Consider the following 19,645-nt stretch of genomic DNA (forward strand, 5'->3'; position numbering starts at 1 on the left):
TACTGGCTACACTTTCAAAAATGAAATAGGAATAGAACTGATAATGGAATGTCCTCCAGCACTATCAATAGAGCAGTAGAGTATAATTTACATTCAACTCAGAAGGGATCAAAGAAGATCCCTTCAAAATACATTTAAGAGACGTGATCTGGGTCACAGGTGTCCAATCCAACCCAAGACCTCTGCTAATGGAATCAGCAGATTCATTCTCTGCCAGAGGGATTGCAAACCTTCCCTTTGAGCTCGTGGCCAGGACATCACGTTTGATCAGGTAAAGAATGAGATCCAATGAGAGGACCAAAGGTCTCTCTCTGCCCTAACCTACTGTGAAGGAACTTAGCTGCACAGTTGGCACTGGAACATGAGCCCACAGTTCCTGTGTTCAGAAAAAGCTGGAACCAGCATTCCCCAAACAACCTGCCAAGAAATTGACGTTTCACAAAGATGGATTGTGCTTACATATGTTTTCAATTACCAGCCTTGTCAGTGGGACTGGAGGGGCTTTTATTACAGCAATAAGGGCAGCACCTCCCTTTGGGAATTCCAGCCCTCTGCTGGGTAGAGGGGGCGGGAGCGGGAAATACCTTACATCAGGAGGGGAAAGCGTATAGTACATAAATACCTAAAATCCAAAGGTTCCCTTCCTACTTCTCTGGAGTTCCATTGGTTTAAAATAGCACATAGCACCAGAATAACCAGTAAAATAAGTCCCACCTGAAAGGACTTGTGAGTAGCAGAGCTCTGACACATGAGTACCAGACTCAAAAACTGCTGCTTTAGGAATTGGAATTGCTGCTGCTCATAAAGAATTTTGGAAAAACAGGGGACTTCAGAAGCGCATTTACCCCCCGCCCCCCCAAGTAGGATCATCCTTGTCTAAACTATTCTAAACAAATGTTTTGTCTAACTTCACTTAAAAAAAAACAAAACAATAAAACTTTCAGTGATAGATTCCACAACTTTTCTTTGAGAATCTGTTCTAGTGCTTCATCACCTTCATAGCTACATAATTCTTCATAATATCCAAGTCTGCTTCTTGTCCAGCTAGTAGTCTTTAAACAAAATCTTCCTTTCTCCAAGCTAAATAATCGTAATTCTTCCAACCTTTTTTTTTTTGGATATCATACTTTCTAAATCTCTAGTAATTTTGCTTTTCTTTTCTGGATTCTATTCAATTTTTCCATTTTATTTTTAAGGTCAGTGCTTCAAAACTGGAGCCAGTACTCCAGGTGAGGCTTCACACCAGTGCTAGCTAGAATGAAAAAACCCACTTCCGGTGACCGACATACAGCACTCCTATTATTACATCCCAGTATGGTTAGCCCCTTGATTACTGTGCCATGTTGAGAGAGAATTCCTCAATGCCAGGTTCCTGTTCAACATAGACTATGACTACAGTTGGATACAGAAGCAGCAGCTCTGGAGAGGCAATACAGCTTGTACCACACAGAGACTCTGATCTGGGAGGAAATGGACTTCCAGGATACCTTATTCTGTACTTACCTGCAAAAAAACAAGATTCTTCAGCAGGCAGTAGGACAAGGAAATATAGCCAGGACTCTGAGAAATAGTCTTAACATAAGCTGCTTGGACAACTCCCGGCACCACTGATCCCAACACAATCAGCATAAAATTAAGCTCCTCCTCTTCAAAACTTCTCACTGAGTTTTACATCACTTTTATACACAAAGGAAAAAAAGGCCATTAGCTGTTATATCTTCTAATGACTTTTTGGAGGATTATTGTAAATCTATTATTTGCACTGTTTTAAAGAAATAAAAAAAGTAGCATGTTTTACACAGGACTCAATATTAAGTTCCTCATTAAGTCCTGGGGAGCCTCCTAGGATGGATATTAATCCTCTTGCTAATGTAAGCCAGTTGCATCCTATTCGTGTATCACCTGGATTTGAATGTTGCAGCAATTGCTATTAGGCAGGAATGCGTGTGCAAACCCACAAAGGAAGTGGAGCTCCTGGAAGAGTAAGGGACACAGAAAAACAAATCTCTGCAACATTATCACTATCTGGATCTACACCACTTCTTTTGTTATACCACACAACCCTTAAAAACTGAGTGTGCAGAGGGACGTGTGAAACCTACTCTAGACTCTATATTGCTATACCTAACATCCAGTTGGGTTTCAGTTAATTTTGGAATCAGCTCAGAGAGCAACTGATCTTTTGTGTGATCAAGCTCATATTTCAAGTTCATTACATTTTCACAGGCTGGGAGTCTCCAATAAGTTGAACTTGCTTTTGTACGAGCACAGAATCCCTTCCTTCCCTTCTTTTTGCTTTTAGCTCCATAAATATTACATAGTAATCAGACAGACACTTTGCATAGTACACTCAGCAAGATTGAGAAGAGAGTACCAACAATGGCCTGCTATAGTACAAAAAAGATGAGGGGAGATGCAGCCCACAGGCAATTAATAGTATGAGCAGACATAGTATATACCATGCTAACTTCTCAGCAAGCTTCTCTGATCTTAGGTGTACCAAGCACAAGTGCAGCACATCTTGCCAAACAGGGAAATTGCAGAAATAAAGGATGGATTTAGTGAGTGGATCGGGAAGTTCACAGACCAAGTGCTTAAATGGCAACCCATGGATACTCAACATATAATCACTTTGATGACCATGAAAGCTTGGCTGGGCCTACACATGAAATTTAAATGATCAAATTAAAATAACAGTGCAAGATCATGACTGGGAACCTTGCGAAATGAAGCAATCCCAATTGATTTAATCTCCTGTGTTGGTTGCAAACATACCTAATGTCTTATGCTAAACCAGTAATAAATAACTGTATATCCCTAGGTGACTATCCTCCTTGTTGACACATCCTCCCTTGCTTGAGGCATATTTCTCAGAACTGGCATTCAAATCAAGAGCCATCCCATTTGATTTAAGTATAAGCTCTGGACTGATCTACAGCTTGCAAAAACAAGTTTCACAGCTAGAAAACCAAAAACAAGATCCAAACAGTTAGCAATTGTAAGATGATGGTCCCTCCCCATCTGCTTTGTTCAGACTTTAAACTCACCAACTATGAAGGAGGTATGCTTTGAAGCTATTCAGCTGAAGAGCATAAGAATGAAATAGAGTTTCTGGCAAGATGGCTCCAGGAGAGCAAGAAATCACTGCAGCATTGTAACCTGAGCCCAGCTGATCATTCTCCAGGAAGGATCCATGCCACTGAAGGCAGCAAAGACTGAAACTGCTTTCTTCCTGCTTTGGTGAGAGACACTATTGCAGCTAACATATACTAGGACTTTTATGATAGCTCATTTACTGAATATTGGGAAGGAGTCTCTGTCATTTAGTTTGCTAGCTTGTTTGTGGCATAATTATTAAAGCCTTTCTGTCATTAATTAAGCAAGGTGTTGTGTCAATCCTTAACTGCACTAGATTCGAATCCTGCTTTTGACCGCAACACACTTTTTTATTAATAGTATGTTGATATTCCAACAGAGACTCTGGAAAAGGAAGGCAAATGTAAATAGGTTACAAGTGCTTTGGTTGCCTCTCTCAGACACTGTTCTTAATACTAAGCCACTCACTTTTCAGGGAGAGAAAACCAGACCCTCACCATATAAATAATTGAACTGCCATTGGCTACTTGACTAATTGAAAGAAAAATCATCATTGGAACATGGAAAAAAGTGAAGAAAGGGGAAAGAAGGGCAGAGCCACTCTGCTGACACTGCATTCCAACTCTCATTTCTCAGACAGAGAAGGGATTCTTCTTTACCCTTGGGATAAAAATGATTAAGATTTGAAAGAAAAGAGCAGCAACTAAAATGGTGTGAATTTAAATATTTCACAGGCAAGAATGTGGTGAAGGCAGGAGATGGCCAAGTGCAGCTCGCATCTTTCTGAAAGCAGGGCTCAATGCACAGCCAAATCCATTAAACAAACGTAAGTACAGCTGTGTAATTTTAATTGAAAGCCAGTAAAAAATTAAAGGCTGCCCTAGTTATACCAAATTGGAACTGAGCATTTGAGGTACTTCTTCAGGAATTTTTAACGCTCAAGAGAGATGCTACAGCACTGATTCACTTCAGCAAGAACAACGGAAAGTAATAACTTCTCCACATACAGTTTACTAAAAACATCAGCCTCAGCCAGCTTGTTTCCCTTTCCCCAGAGAACAAGCTCCCCAGGCTTACAAGCAAAGGATGTCACATAGACCTGTGGTTTCCCAGGAACTTTTGTACCAATAGATCAGTGTTAACCCTCAGCATTTCTTATGGATGGATCAAACTTTTAACTGTAAAGACCACAGATCTGGGCATAGCCCAGAGTGATACAAGGATCACCAACATTGGAAACAACCAATTTAGAGCGCTATTTATCTAGTTCCCTACCCTTCCAAAAAAGAGCAGAAATCCTCGAGTGCTAAATGCCTGACAGGGAACCCAAGCCTTCAAACCTCTTTTCATCACTTTAATCCACTGTTAAGTAGCATGCATTTGAGCCTGAATCATTTTCAACCCTTGCCATACTAATGAGAAAGGCAGCTTGGCCCTACACAGGCTTTCCATTATTACTATACAACCTGCCCTTTCAGTAACCACTGCACATACAACACTGTCCAAATTCAAGAGTTTACACTAGCAACAGAAAAAGGACAATAAGAAGCCCTTCTTTAGGCACGTAGGGAACAGGAGGTAAACAAATGGAGGCCACTGCTTAACAACTCAGGACAGCTGGTTATTGACAGTCAGGAGAAAACTGAACTCCTGAATGACTACTTTGATTCAGCATTTCACTGGACTAAGGGGAAAATCATACTAGATAAGGTTCAAAATAGGCATGGTGGGAATGACCATCTTCCTACTGTTGTCATTGAGCTGGTGCGTGATAAGTTAGAAAAGTTAGACATGTATAAGTCAGCAGGACTGGATGAACTTCATCTGAGAGTGCTGAAGGAGTTGGCCAAAGTCATCGTGGGACCTCTGGCGAAACCCTTTCAAAGCTCATGGAGCTCGAGGGAGGTTCCTGAAGACTGGAAGAGAGCCAATGTTGTGCCCATCTTCAAAAAGGGAAGGAGAGGACCCAGGCAGCTATACGCCAATTAGCCTAACTTTTATCCCAGGGAAAATCCTGACTGGCCACTGGTGTTTGTAAATGGGTCATGGTACAAAAAAGGTTGAGAAACACTGCTCTATACAACCCCCTGCTATTATTCCCCACACAGTGGTGACACTCCTTCCTCTAACAGAATCACAGAAAGTTAGGATTGGAAAGGACCTCGGGAAATCATCTAGTCCAACCCCCTGCTCAGAGCAGGACCGGCCCCAAATAGATCATCCCAGGCAAAGCTGTGTCTAGCCAGGTTCTGAAAACTCCCAAGGATTAAGCTTCCACCACCACTCTGGATAACCTTTTCCAGTGTTTTACTACCCCCCTAGTGAGACAATTCTTCCTAATATCTAACCTAAACTTCCCTTGCTGCAACTTGAGACTGTTGCTTCTTGTTCTGATATCTGCTAGTACTAAGAACAGCCTAGCTCCATCCTCTTTCAAACTTCCCTTTCAGGTAGTTGAAGACTGCTATTAAGTTTCTTCTTCTCTAGACTAAATAAGCCCAGCTCCCACAGTCTTTCCTCATAAGTTATGTCCCCCAGCCTCCTCACCATTTTTGTCACCCTCTGCTTGACTCTCTTTAATTTGTCCACATCCTTTTTGTAGTGAGGGCCCCCAAACTGAACACAGTACTCCAGAAGTCACTTCACCAGTGCTGAATAGAGGGGAAAAATCACTTCCATTGACCTACTGGCAACACACCTACCAATGCAGCCCAGTATATCATTAGTCTTCTTGGGAACTAGGGCACACTGCTGACTTGTATCCAGCATATCATCCACTGTAACCCCCCCAGGTCCTTTTCTGCAGCCAGTCAGCCCCCAACCCATACTAGTGCATGGGATTGTTCTGTCCTAAATGCAGGAGTTTGCACTTGTCCTTGCTGAGCCTTATGAGGTGCCTTTTGGTCCAATACTCCAATTTGTCTAAGTCACTCTGAATCCTAGCCCTACCCTCCAGTGTATCTACTAATCCCCTGTTTGGTGTCATCTGCAAAGTTGCTGAGGGTGTACTCTATGCCATCTTCCAGGTCATTGATGAAGACATTGAACAAAACCAGCCTCACAACTGATCCCTGGGGCACTCCACTTGATACTGGCTGCTAACTAGACATCAAGCCTTTGGTTACTACTCAGTGACCCTGATGCTCCAGTCAGTTTTCTATCCACCTTACAGTCCATTCATCCAGCCTATACACCCTTCATCCAGCCCATACTTCCTTAAAATGATTATGAAATGATATCCAAAAGGACTGCAAGGTTTATACGTTATCTATCTAGGTGAGCCATATCCTGCCCAAGGGCATTAGAAATGCTTAAGTGATAGAAAAGATAATTCCTTTATCTATGCCATCAATCTGACCAGGACACCTAGTAGAACTCTCATTTTTTTTAGTTGGTATTTACTCCAAATCAGTGCAATGTCACCCATCAGCAAACATGGCTACCTAACTGCCCTCCCAAGAGCAGCTGTGAAAGCTGCTAAGGCATCACTGGGGTTGGGGACCAGCAGTGGTATCTCAGCAGTAAACAGAATCCTAAACCTAGCCAGATCATCTGCAAACAGTGAGGGAGGTTGGAGAGAGTTTCACTGCAGCACTGCAAAAACATTCCTGTTATGCTAATGTGCGAGTCACTTCCAGAAAGATGCCAGAAGCACCTGGCAGCCTGTCAAGCTTCTTACTGAAACAAATTAAAGTGCAGCTCAAGACAGATCAGCTAAAGAGGAAAAATTATACTATCTATAAATATGCTAATTCAGGTGTAGGAAAGAAGGATGAGGGGTTTGAAGCTGAACTGTAACTAGTTTCACTTATAAGGGGTTGAGATGAACACCTAAATAAAACGAAGCTGAGGAGACAGATTACCATGACAGTCTGCAATGTGATGAGCACTTACAAGCCACCGTGTCAGATTACAAGCAGGGACCTTCATCTACTAGGACATGGGTAGGTACCCCTATCTTCATCTCACAATTTTATTGAAAAATTAACATGCCAGCCAAGACAGGAGGCCCAAAATAGGAAGAAGAATGGTAAGGTTTCCCTGACAGAGAAGGAACCTTTGTACTTGTATGTACTTGGGAGTACAAAACTGTACCCTCCTAAGATAAAGTGTTACCTGGGGAAGTATAAAAGGAAGTAAAGATTCAGAACAGACGAAGAGCTGGAGCTGAGGGAACAATAACTCCTTCAGTACAGAAATGGAAAACCTGGGCAGAGATAAACACAACACCTAAAAAAAGAAATAAAATAATGCTGTGGGAACTGCTGCACCCATATAATGATGGGGTGAGTGCTACAACACATTAGAAAATCACCTATGAATAGTGATGAGCAACATTTGCATATCCTATTCTCAACTGCTCTAAAACAAAGGAACAAAAAGGAAAGAAGCCTGGGGCTCATGGAGGGGCCTAACATAAATTTAAGTAGGTGAATTCAGCTCCATTCAACAGGTAAATCACACACTTATGAAACAGCAACAGGAAACAGGCTTATTAATGAGACTCAACCACCTCTGGGATGCTCCCTAGAGATCCCCTTCTCTAAGCCTAGTCACACTTGCCTGAAATCCCCCCCCCTTTTTTTTTTTTTTTTTTTTTTTTTTTTTTACAGAATAGTAATTACTTTCACTCCTCAGAAAAAATGCTTTTCAGATGCTAGAAGCTGCCTTGAGCAGTCTCAAAGACTGATGCTACTCACCCTTTGAGGCTGCAGGTAGTGGTCAGAGAAATCCATTGAAGAGAAGGCAGAAATGAGGTCAGGATGTAAAAGGGAAAGGAAATTCAAAATGAACAAACAATACTGTAATATTAAATGACCAAATCTTGCCCCCACTATCCCCATAGTCTCAGGCCCAGCACAATGCTTAGGATCCATAGGAAAAGATCTGTGTCACCATAAAGAAGCAGGGCTATGAAAGTGCAAAATCTACAGCACATTACATACACTCCCCTTCTGGGCCCACCTTCCCTACCACTACAAGGTAAATAGCTTCCCAGTAACTAGCACCAATAGCACTCCTTCTAAAGAAAGTTTGGTATCCTCCCAAAGTATTCCCACTATCTTCTTACTCATCTGAACTGGCTAAGGAAACGGGGGGGGGGGGGGGGGGCACTGAGTATAGCACTCACACTTTGTTTGAGCAGAAAACATCACTGTCAGCTTAGCAAAGAGGTCTTCATTCTCAAATCGCTCTTCCTTGGCTTTGGTCCAGAAACAGTCCTGGGAAAGGTCCTCAACTATAATCTGTAGTGGAGGCAAGGCAACAATTTATGGTCAGAAGCAGAATAAGACCCCACACTACTTATCCAACATCATACACAATCTCACAACTCCCTGGTTGGTCTTTCAGTACCTTCAGTGGGCTCCTGCCCAAGCCTTTTGTCATAGCCCTTCAGCAGGGATAGAGATACGGAAAAGGGTGTTTTTTGTTTCAAACTGAACATTATCCCCTTCCCTCTGCCTATCTCCAAAACCCATGTCTCCCTTTGAGAGGAGGAGTATGACCTTCAATGAACAGTGAGGGGGTAGGGGGACACCCCTGCATGTGAGGCAGGAGAACAGGAATGGGTAGGGATAGGAAGCAATATGGGCAGGGGAGAGGGAATTGTTGCTTTATTTTAAGGAGACACTGAATGTAGGTTGAAAAGCAAGATTGGCTTTGGCAGGTGAGAGGGGATGCTCTTCTTTGTTAGGGCAGCAGGAGTGGCTGGGATGAACTGCTTTTAAATGTCAGGGTTTTGGGGGGTTGTTTTGTTGTATTTCCTCATTTGAATTGGTTTCTATTTTTTATCTTTATTGTAAGTTCATAGAATCATAGAAGTAGAGTCAGAAGGGACCTCATAGATCTTCAAGTCCGACCCCCCGCCTATGCAGGAGAAAATCTAGGCTCAGATGACTCCAGCCAGATAGGGATCAAGCCTCTTCTTACAGACCCTCAGGTAAGAGCCAGCACCACTTCCCTTGGAAGTTGGTTCCAGTTCCTAGCCGCCTTAACTGTGAAGTAGTTCTTACGGATGTCTAATCTAAACCTACTCTCCAACAACTTGTGGCCGTTATTCCTTGTTATACCAGGGGACACTAGGGGAAACAAGGTCTCTCCCAAACCCTTCTGGTCCCCCCTAGTGAGTTTATAGACTGTCACCAGGTCCCCCCTCAGCCTTCTCTTGTGAAGGCTGAACAGGTTCAGGTCCCGCAGTCTCTCGCTGTAGGGTCTGCCCTGCTGTCCTCTGATCATGCGGGTGGCCCTCCTCTGGACCCTCTCAATGTTGTCTACATCCCTCCTGAAGTGGGGTGCACAGAACTGGACACAGTACTCCAGCTGTGGCCTGACCGGTGTTGCATAGAGGGGGAGGATCACCTCCTTGGCCCTACTTGAGATGCACCTGTGGATGCATGACAAGGTCCAGTTAGCCCTGCCAACTGTGACCTCGCATTGTCAGCCCATGTTCATCTTGGAGTCAATAATGACTCCAAGATCCCTTTCTGCTTTTGTGTTCTCAAGAAGGGAGTTTCCCATCTTACAAGTGTGCTGCTAGTTATTACTGCCCAAGTACAGCACCTTGCTCTTGTCAGTACTGAAACGCATCCCGTTTTTGTTAGCCCACCCCTGTAACCTATCCAGGTCTTGCTGCAGTCTTTCCCTCCCTACTAGTGTGCTCACCTCACCCCAAATTTTGGTATCATCAGCAAATTTAAACAGGTTGCTTTGCACCCCATCGTCCAAATTGGTGATAAAGAAATTGAACAGCACGGGCCCAAGGACCGAGCCCTGGGGGACTCTGCTGCCCACTTCCCCCCGGGTCATATATGATCCATCTACCACCACCCTCTGAGTACGACCCTTCAGCCAATCTGCAATCCATCTGACTGTGTAGGCATCAATGCCACAGTCGCCTAGTTTTTTAATGATGGGGTGGGAGACAGTGTCAAAGGCCTTGCTGAAGTCCAGAAAGACTATGTCCACAGCAACACCTGAGTTGCTCTGAGCCTTTTCTGGGAAGGAGGACGTACTGTATTTGCTCGAGTACAAGTTTCACCCCCCTCATTTATCAGGGGGGAAAGCTTTCATCTTGTATTTGAGTATGTAGGGGGGGCAGATTCTGAAATTACAACTCTGGCTTTGGATCAGGGTCAGAAACTCAATTTCTGCCCACCCTCCGCCAACCCACCACTGCTTACCCTCTGGCTTTGGCAGGGCTGTCTCTGCTCTATGCTGGGGCAGGGAGCATATCGTTGTTCTTACCCCAACCCAACATATTAACAGTGGCAGCAGCAGCTCTGGCCTGGGCTCCAGATCTGGGGTGTCACTGGAGCTGCTGCTGTACCAGACTGGGAGTGGAGCAGGGATGAAGCACCGCTGGAGCCAGAAGGTAAGCAGAAGAAGAAAGAGGGGGCAGAGGCAATGAGGGTAGGTATGGGGAGACAGGTAGGGGTAGATGTCGGGGTGTGCAAGCAGCAGGAGGCTACTGCCTGTTCCCCCATTGCCTTCCCCTGCTGTAGCAGTGGGGAGATGAATTTAAGACAACCCGCCAATAATTAAGATACTAGACATGGAAAAATTATAATAAATGTATAAATTTCCCAAGTATACAACCTGATTATTGGGGGGTCACCTTAAATTCAGAGTCATTTTTGGTTTGAGTAAATACGGTAAATTTAATACATAAAAAATAGCTCTATACCTCTTGTAGGCATCATTGGATTATTAATATAAGCAATGAATGATACATATACAATTCATATAAAGCCTTTGCTAAAGTATAGACCAAAGCAGGTTTCACCAAAGGCTGATCTCACACTGCCTTGTGAGAGTAGGTTCAACAGACAACAGAATGTTAAAATTAATTTTTGAAGTTGATTGATAAATGTGGTGTCAGTCTAGAACACACCTGATAATGACAGCAGGTCTGAGGATTAGGGTAATTTGGTGAAGAAACTGATGTTTCCATATGCTATGCAAATAAGTGATATCAGCAGAACTGTTTGGCTTGGTGCATAAGAGAGGTACTAGAAGTCTTTGGAATGTGCATTAGGCCTAGGGAATCCTATTTGTAAGCTGTCCTTGTGTCTAACCAACAGCATCAAAGGCTTACATCCTGCAACCCTTTGGACAGGTGTGCGAGTGAGTAGGTGCTGAGTAGATAATAAACCTTGCTGAGCCTTTGCCACCAGACCAAGCAGTGGTCTGTCTTTGTATAACACACACTGGTCGTAGCAGCACAGAGAACACCCAGAGTGCTCATATAGAGAGAACTACACTGACCAAGAGAGAACAAGGAGGAGCAAGTATCCCACAGGATTATCTTTTTGACCCCTCCTGTTCTCCTTTTACAGTGTCTCAGAGACTTTGTCTACTTACATGGCTCCAACAAGTACCTTTAAACTAGTGACTCAAAAACAATCTGTCCATCCCACCTTTTCTAACCAACCTCTTCCCCCACCTCAAGCTGTACCCAACTGAAAACAACCTTAGCTAAATCTCAGTTCCTTGCTTTTCCTCAAAAGCTCTAACTAGTCCTGCTCTCACTGTCACCACACTCCTGTCACTGAGAACCATAATTTTGGGATCATCTTTCATTCCTCTCCCACTCAAACTGCACTGTCCATTTTTTGGCCTGTACTTCTCCATAAGCTTTGAAGATCCAAAAGTTCTTTTCTGATAATGCAGCTAATAACTTACCCGCCAAACACCATCATCTCCTATCTTGGTGACTGAAATTTCCTTTTCTTTGGCTCCTATATTACACTTCTCCAACTTGTACAAAATGTAACTGAATAGACTACCACTTCTAGTCTTTTTACATGAAGTTAAATATTGTTATGCTAAGAAGCATGTGGAGATAGTATACAGGACATACTAATGTAATATGTTAGCCACTCTCCCATGCTCATTTTAGGTTGCTTGGTTTCTTGTACTGTAAGCCCTTATGGTCAGACTGTCTGTCACCTTATGTGGGACAGCACCTGGAAACATGTGAGCATATGTTATGAAAACACAAGCAGTTCTTAGACAATTACACCCAACATCCACCACTGCCAGAAAACCTGTTTCTATCAGTAAGTCTGCTTGTTCTTTTAAGCCGAGTACTGAAGAGTATAAAGCTGAAAAAGACCCCAACATTTCTGCATTGTGAATAAGAAACACAGGTTCCACATTTGACTGACTTTATTGCTATTCAGACTAATGCAATACTTCTTCACCTAGTTTGCTGTCCCTTCCCCTCCGGAACATTCCCATCCAAAAACAGTTCTGTCAATTCACCTGTTAGAATATGTTTTAGAATATATTATACCTGTATTATGGTATACTTATGCTAAGCTGGTATTTTAAAATGTATGTCCATTTTGTAAAAAAAGCAGCAGTAAGGATGTGTGTGTGTTTTGGATGTGTGATTGATAGCAGGATAATTGCAGCAGGTATTAGACAGACTGGTATGAGATATTTGGAATAAACAGAGATAACACTCAGGATGTAGTGCAGGTGGCAGTCTGGGAATGTGGAGATGATAATGATTAAAAACTGAAAAACAGACAAGGTCAACTGTCCTGAACTATGGGTAGGTTCTGTGATGTAGAGACAACTGATACTGTCAAACTCAACTACATGGAGGAGGATTTGAACCTGCCTATAATTCAGGACAGTTGGCCTTGTCTGTTCAGAAGAGGTCCACAGCTGGGTCTCCACACTTCCAAAAGGTGGAGGGCCAGAACATTAACCCATTAAATGCAACTTCTCTGTGCTACTAAACCAAGGAAGCATGCACAAAAAATGATGCCCGCCTCTGAACCTACTAAAAGCTCTCTTGTTCCAGCATGACCACGCTAAGCCCATTGCTGGCTGATTGTCACAGTTTTAGAGCAGCTATTCTGTTCACATACACACTTGTTAGCAATGTCCTAGTTCAAAAAAAGAGCAGGGGGGAAATGAAATGTACATGATAAAACAGCCTAGGCTTTCTAGAGCAGCAGAATTATCTGCTGCTTCTATATTTCAGAAAGGTTGTGATTATTAAATCGGTATCATCACAGTTCTGCCTTCAAAATGCTTCCTATAGGGTAGAGGGCATAAAATATTCAATAAATAATACCAGCAAAATTAAACACAAGAGACTCCAATAACCAATGGCTACAGGCCAACTAGGAAAGAGCTTCCTTCTCTGCATCTCCACAACTGTATGGGGACAGCATCACACTACAGGGAAGCCTGAGCTACTTAGAGGTTCCTGTGGCCCTTAAGCACCAGACACTTCCGTTCCAAAGGTGGTTCACTCTCCACACCCTGCAGAAGCAGGACAATGAAACTAGACCCTTCAAAAGACTGGGGGAAAATGGAAGGAGAGATTAAGGCAATTAAAGCTGGAAGCTGAGATGGGATGCCTTGGAAAAGAATGGGCAGCAGGCTCTGGATGAGAGAAAGGTCTTACCTTGGACCAGTTAGGTCTTCGCAGCTGTACCTCTGGTTTATAAGCCTTTTTAGGAGTCATTCCATATGGAAGAATTGGAACTCCAGGGGCTCCCCATCCCCCAAGCCCAGGAGGTGGAGGAGGGACACCCATCCCTGGTGGAGGTGGCGGAATACCAGGAGCGCCAGGGAGCGGCGGGGGAGGCGGGAGGCCGGGAGCGCCAGGGAGCGGCGGGGGAGGCGGGAGGCCGGGAGCGCCAGGGAGCGGCGGGGGAGGCGGGAGGCCGGGAGCCCCAGGGAGCGGCGGGGGAGGCGGGACGCCGGGAGCCCCAGGGAGCGGAGGGGGAGGCGGGACGCCGGGAGCCCCAGGGAGCGGAGGGGGAGGCGGGACGCCGGGAGCCCCAGGGAGCGGAGGGGGAGGCGGGACGCCGGGAGCCCCAGGGAGCGGCGGGACGCCGGGAGCCCCAGGGAGCGGCGGGGGAGGCGGGACGCCGGGAGCCCCAGGGAGCGGCGGGGGAGGCGGGACGCCGGGAGCCCCAGGGAGCGGCGGGGGAGGCGGGACGCCGGGAGCCCCAGGGAGCGGCGGGACGCCACTTGTACTGGGAGTAAGTGGGGGAGGGGGTACACCAGCTGAACCAGGGAGTGGAGGAACAGGTAAAGCAGATATAGAAGAGAGGGAAGCCATTTCCTTCTTAGTATCCTCAAGCTCCTTTGACAACTTAGACACCTGTAGAAGACAAGACAAAAAAAAAAAAAGAACGTTACTCAGCATTACTCTGGAGTATCCATTTCCCAGTCCAGAAGGGCAGAAAGGATACTGGTCTCAAACCAACTGATCTCAAAAGTATCAATTTGTGGAAACAGTAATTTCTTGCCCCAACCTCCAAGAGGATACTAGCAGTGCCTTTCAAAGTAAAAGAGTATAACGGGAGCCCTGCTACATGCTGCTCCCTCATTTTTTTTCATTTCCTTAAGCAAGACAGCAGATATACCATATTTACTCAAATCCAAGACAAAATTATGTTCCCCCCACCCCACTTAACATGAGGAAAAACACCCCTTGTATAAGTGGTGGGGGATTGGCTACTGTAGCTTGGACTCTGGCTCCAACCTGGGCTCAGGGTCAGTCTCAGAGCCACAGCCGCTGACCCCTACTGTCACCTATGCTCCTGCTGCCTACCTCCCCAACCTCTGCCCTGCACTGTTGCTTACTCTCTGGCCCCTGCCCCACTCCAAGCCTGGGGCACTGAGCACGTTTGTTCTGGCCCCTGCCCAGCCAGGCAGCAGTACCGGTGGGGGCGGTGCTGGTAGCAGTAGTAGTGGCAGGTCCAGTCTTGGATCTGGGCCCCGCACTACTTCAGCAAGCACTGCTGCATGCCGGGGTGGGGGTTGGATCAACCACGTGCTCTGTGACCCAGGCTAGAGCAGACGCAGAGCCAGAAGGTAACCAGCCACAGAAGACAGGTCAGGCCACTTGACTCCCCTCTTCACTTGCCCTGTTGCCTGCGCCCCTGCAGCAGAGGGAGGTGGGGGTGGGACAAATTTAAGATGACCCCAAATAATAAAATTCTTTATATGGAAAATTATAACAAATTTATACATTGTCTATGTGTAGAATCTAATTATGGAGGGGTCACCTTAAACTCAAAGTCATCTTGAATTCAGGTAAATATGGTAAGTCCTATGACCAAATGGAAACAAGAAAAAAAGTGACACTCCTGTGACCCTAGTGCCTTTTAATAAAGTTCTTGCTGGCTACTGCGCACAATGCAAGCCATATTAAATACCAGAAAAATGAAAAGCTCCACTGCTAAAACAAAGCTCAGTGATAGTCCTGAACCCTGTTGTGATAACTGTGGTCTGCTCCATTTGTACACTTAACTGCTGGAAAGTGGGTAAAAGATCATACAATGTTACAGAAACTTGTAATAACAATTGTCAATAGTAAAAAAGTACAAAAGGCTTGGGAGAAAACACATTTACAATGATGTAATCAACTTTTACACCAGTTTAAATAAAGTGCGGATACAAAAAACACACAGCCGTACATCAGTGTAACGCACTTGAAACTAGTATAGAACTACCATGGAAACATGGAGTAAAACTACACCAAGATAACTGTTGTGTGTCTAGAGCTATCAGTTTGTCCCAGGGCAGCCAATCTGCTAATATAAGACACAGACTTTTACTGGCTTTGTTGCACCTAGTGGCAAGATGCTGTAACTGTACCAACTCAGAAGCAGCTACCCTACAATAACTGACCATGTGTCCACTCTGCTGAGATTTACATCGTTGTATAAATGTGAAGGAATTATTATGAACAAAGAGGGTTTCAGATGGAACTTAAGAACCGCACAGTGACCATGAATTTAAGCAAGAGGAGAATTAAACTGAAAAGTGTTAGTTTCAAATTAGTCTGTGCTGGAATTAAGTCTAATCGGGGGATAATATAATGAGAAAATAATCTATTCTATCCAAAACACTGTTTCCACCTTAGAAAGATGTTTCTGTGGGAAAGGCCACTAAACCTTTGCTTTAATTCACAGATTCTGCTCTTTGTTGAGTCTGGAGGATCACTGAGACCCCCCAAATAGGGATGCCTGATGACTACAGTCAGAACGAGCTACTAAGAAAAGGTGATACAGAACTAGAAAGCTGCTTTGTAGGCAGATAAACCCAAGTGAAGATTCCTGGAAAAAAGTCCAGTTTCCAAGTCAACTACATGGTTAGAAATAAGGGTGTTTTAAAAGTAAAGATCTCCAGGACTTTCCCTGGTAGTTTAAAAGAAGCACCTCATCTCAGGTAACTGTGTGAAGTGCTAAACATAAGAAAGGGCAGAAGTACCATATGGCAGTGTAGTCTACATGGCCCTACCCAGATCTCAACTGGAACATTACCTCCTCATTCAGCTCAGAAACTTTGCTTTCCAGGGTCTGCTTCTCTGTGGCCATATGCTGTTTCTCCATGTCTAGTGTCTGGTTCTCTTTACATAATTCAAGGAGTTTCTGTTCAAAGTCAGTTTCCTTCTTTTTCATTTCAACCTGCAGTTCTTGCCGTGCAGTCAACTCTGAGTCCAGCTGAGAGGAAATTATGGGTCAGGGAATGGCATGATTCTTCTGGCTTCCCCTGCAATTCTCTCAAAAGTCCCTAATTCCTCCCCCCCAAATCCCTTCATATTGCAGGAAGAGAAAAATGTTCCTAGTCTCCAGCATCCAGTCAGATAGGCACAGGACCCAGGACAGGACTTCTAAGTGAAATAGTTCACATTTGCAATGGGATAAATAGTAATGCACCTTTCATAGAAGGGGAAATGCATTACAAACTCTTGGCACGTTCTAAAAATAACTGCATGGCAGTGACAGAAACTGAATATTTTAATTACATCCCAGTCATAACCTCAGTTGTCTCCAATCAGAGGACCTACACATGACTATAAACTGTGGGTGTGAAACATGATGGTCCACAAATGTGATCTGCTTTCTCTGTAACAATGATATCCTTTTTTAAAATGTAAAAAATAAACATGTGGCATCTCCTTAGTGATAAAGATCAAGTGTAATATGGTCTGAGCTGTGTTTAACAGCCACATGTGCAGAGCCAGGGGAAAGAATCTGATTAGCACTTTCAGACCAATCTCAAATTATAATGGACTGTAAAGGGTATCAGGGTCCAAGATGCCCCTTTCTCCTTTCATCCCCCTCAAACACCTTTTTCTCCAGCTCTACTGCTTTGGCTTCACTTTTTTCCACCTTTGTTTGATCAATCAGGTTATCTACAAAAAGAAAAAACACACTTAAGAACACAATGGTGAACAAATGTGGTAATATGGTAATAATCCTTTCCAAATATGGTAAGAATCCTTAGGTGTCTCTGCTACAAGTAGACCTTTCTTACTCCCATTGCCATTTACCTCAAATGCAGTATATGAACATTGCTAGTGTTTGCCCTTTTTCCCAGTAACCCTTTCTATCTTGCAATACAATGCTCATAGAACCCCATGCTGCTGATAGACAATTCCTTCTATTCACTATGGCTCATAAAAAAAACTCCTTCTTTCAGAAGTCCAATTTAATCATCTTCTAATCTAGCAGAAAGGTGCCCCAGTAAGGCACAACAGAGGAGATGGTGAAAGTCAAGCTCTAAGTAACAGTTATATAAATAGCATGACCCACATCCAGATTCCGAATGCAGAAAGCACATGAAAAAAAAAAACACAAAAGAAAAAAAAAGGGGTTGGGAACCAACAGGATCTAATGGTAAAGCTCATTTTCAAGGAAGGAGAATGAGAAGAACAGAAAAGTCAGAAGATCCAAGAGTCAGCAACTGAAAAGACAGCTGAGGAAAGTGAAAGACAAGAGTTTGTTCCAGAACTATAAACAATACAAGCTATTTCTGACTGTGATATCAACAGCTACATGACTTACCTATTAGTCCCTCAATGTTAATGGCAAGATGCCTACATTTAAAGTCTGGATCAGCACCATTTTTGTGTAGAATTATTTGGGAAATACATTCATCAATCAGCTTGTAGTACTGAGGCCTATATCAGGAGAAGAAAAGGAAACAAAGCGTTAACACTGCTCCATGAAAGATGTTTCTGCAAACACCAGGAATTAAGCAAACAAGGTCCCCTTGCAATGAGATGTATAAAATGTTCATCAACATCATTTAATTACAACATTTGAATAGCAAAATATGATAGTAGATGCAAAGTTCAATTTCCAGGTAATGCACATTCTGGTATGCAACGTAATTTGTTTCTGGCAGCTGCTTATAACAGGGACCAGCATACTATACTGTAACACACTACATATCTAGGGCATTGTGGATACACCCCCAAGTATCTATTCCTTGATTCATCTTCCCTATCATCCTCACAACTTTTGGCTTTTAGCCCTTTCAGCTTTACACAGAAACACTATAAATTACTTTATGTCTTTTTACCCTCAGATCATCATCAGGTTCCTGCCTACTTGGCTAAGAGCTCTCTTGTTCCTGACAAATTAACACCATCAGGTGGCAACAGAATTTTCTTCTATTCCCGGAAAGAAACAATACCCCCAAAGTGAGTTTGAAAAACAGTTTTTAGTTTGGGCATTAAGCTGGTTAACAAAGTAATTGTTGTGGTTTGTTTCCATCTGTTCCTTTTTAACCTATAGCTCTCTTTACTTTTACAAAAGCGTATCTAGAATTCATCATCTGCAACTGTGATAGACATATTAACATGGATTCCCTTTTTCAATGTACTTTTCTTCCAAAACCATATAGATGACCTAAAACATAAGCAATTATACCAGAGGCTAAAAATAATTTATTACAATAGATTAAAGCAGGTGCACTCCGCACTGATACTGAAGGGGAGATAAAAAGTTGTTTACTGAAAAATCGGAATAACTAGTTAGAATGGTTTATCTACACAGCACCTGAGGAAGTGAACTGGTAATTATAAAAACTTATGGGGAGGGGGAGGGATGGTGTGAGTGTGTGTGTGCGCGTGCGTCTGTCCATCTTATGTAATCTATAAAGGTGCCTATCTACCCTGCCTTTTATCTGCATTAAACCACTTAATATCAAACCCTCATATATACATACAGTATAGAAAACAAAACTTTGGGGGCAAACTCACTTGAGATTTTTAAACATATCTGATGATAAATATACTTAGAATAAAAGTCTTGACAAAGGATTTCCTAAAGGATACCAAATGCCATAGGAGGAGATGATTTATACCCAGGAGAAAATAAATCTTGATTGTGACCCATCTCATTTCAGTCTTTATTCTCATTCATCTACAGGCTCATCTACTCAGATCTCCTTCTTCACTTGTTCCAATCAGGGGCACCTTTCTGTTCTTATTCCCATCTCGTTCATGTCCATCTCAAGGGTCCTTCTTCTTTTCCTCTTCAACTTTTATCTCTATCACTCTTCTCTTTATATTTTCTATTTTCTTTTTCACTACATAGGAGATGCTTGCCCTTCTCAGCATGACTTCCCTATCTCTCTTAGCAATAGTAGTTACACCCCCATGCTTACAGATGTCATTATTTCTGTGTTGTTCAGTGAAATTCTGAGTATAAATGGTCTCCTCATGATAACTTAGAAGCTCCAGCCAGGTTCTTTCAGATGGCTGCTCATGTCTTGTACC

General features: G+C 43.4%; 1 protein-coding gene across 1 annotated transcript in view; it reads right to left on the reverse strand.

Annotated features, from left to right (window-relative positions):
- The window catches only part of DIAPH1 (diaphanous related formin 1), a 138,485-nt gene that overhangs the window by 61,007 nt on the left and 57,833 nt on the right, over nt 1-19,645 (reverse strand). Inside the window, exons 13-17 of the mRNA XM_090020725.1 lie at nt 17,925-18,040; nt 17,208-17,272; nt 16,398-16,577; nt 13,523-14,227; nt 8,228-8,342 (exon numbers count right to left, since the gene is read on the reverse strand). Coding sequence (XP_089876851.1) covers nt 8,228-8,342; nt 13,523-14,227; nt 16,398-16,577; nt 17,208-17,272; nt 17,925-18,040 — 1,181 coding nt within the window. The remainder of the gene's footprint in view (nt 1-8,227; nt 8,343-13,522; nt 14,228-16,397; nt 16,578-17,207; nt 17,273-17,924; nt 18,041-19,645) is intronic.

Source organism: Crocodylus siamensis, chromosome 10 (genome assembly GCF_052110815.1).
Source record: "Crocodylus siamensis isolate JL-2025a chromosome 10, ASM5211081v1, whole genome shotgun sequence".
NCBI lineage: Eukaryota > Metazoa > Chordata > Crocodylia > Crocodylidae > Crocodylus > Crocodylus siamensis.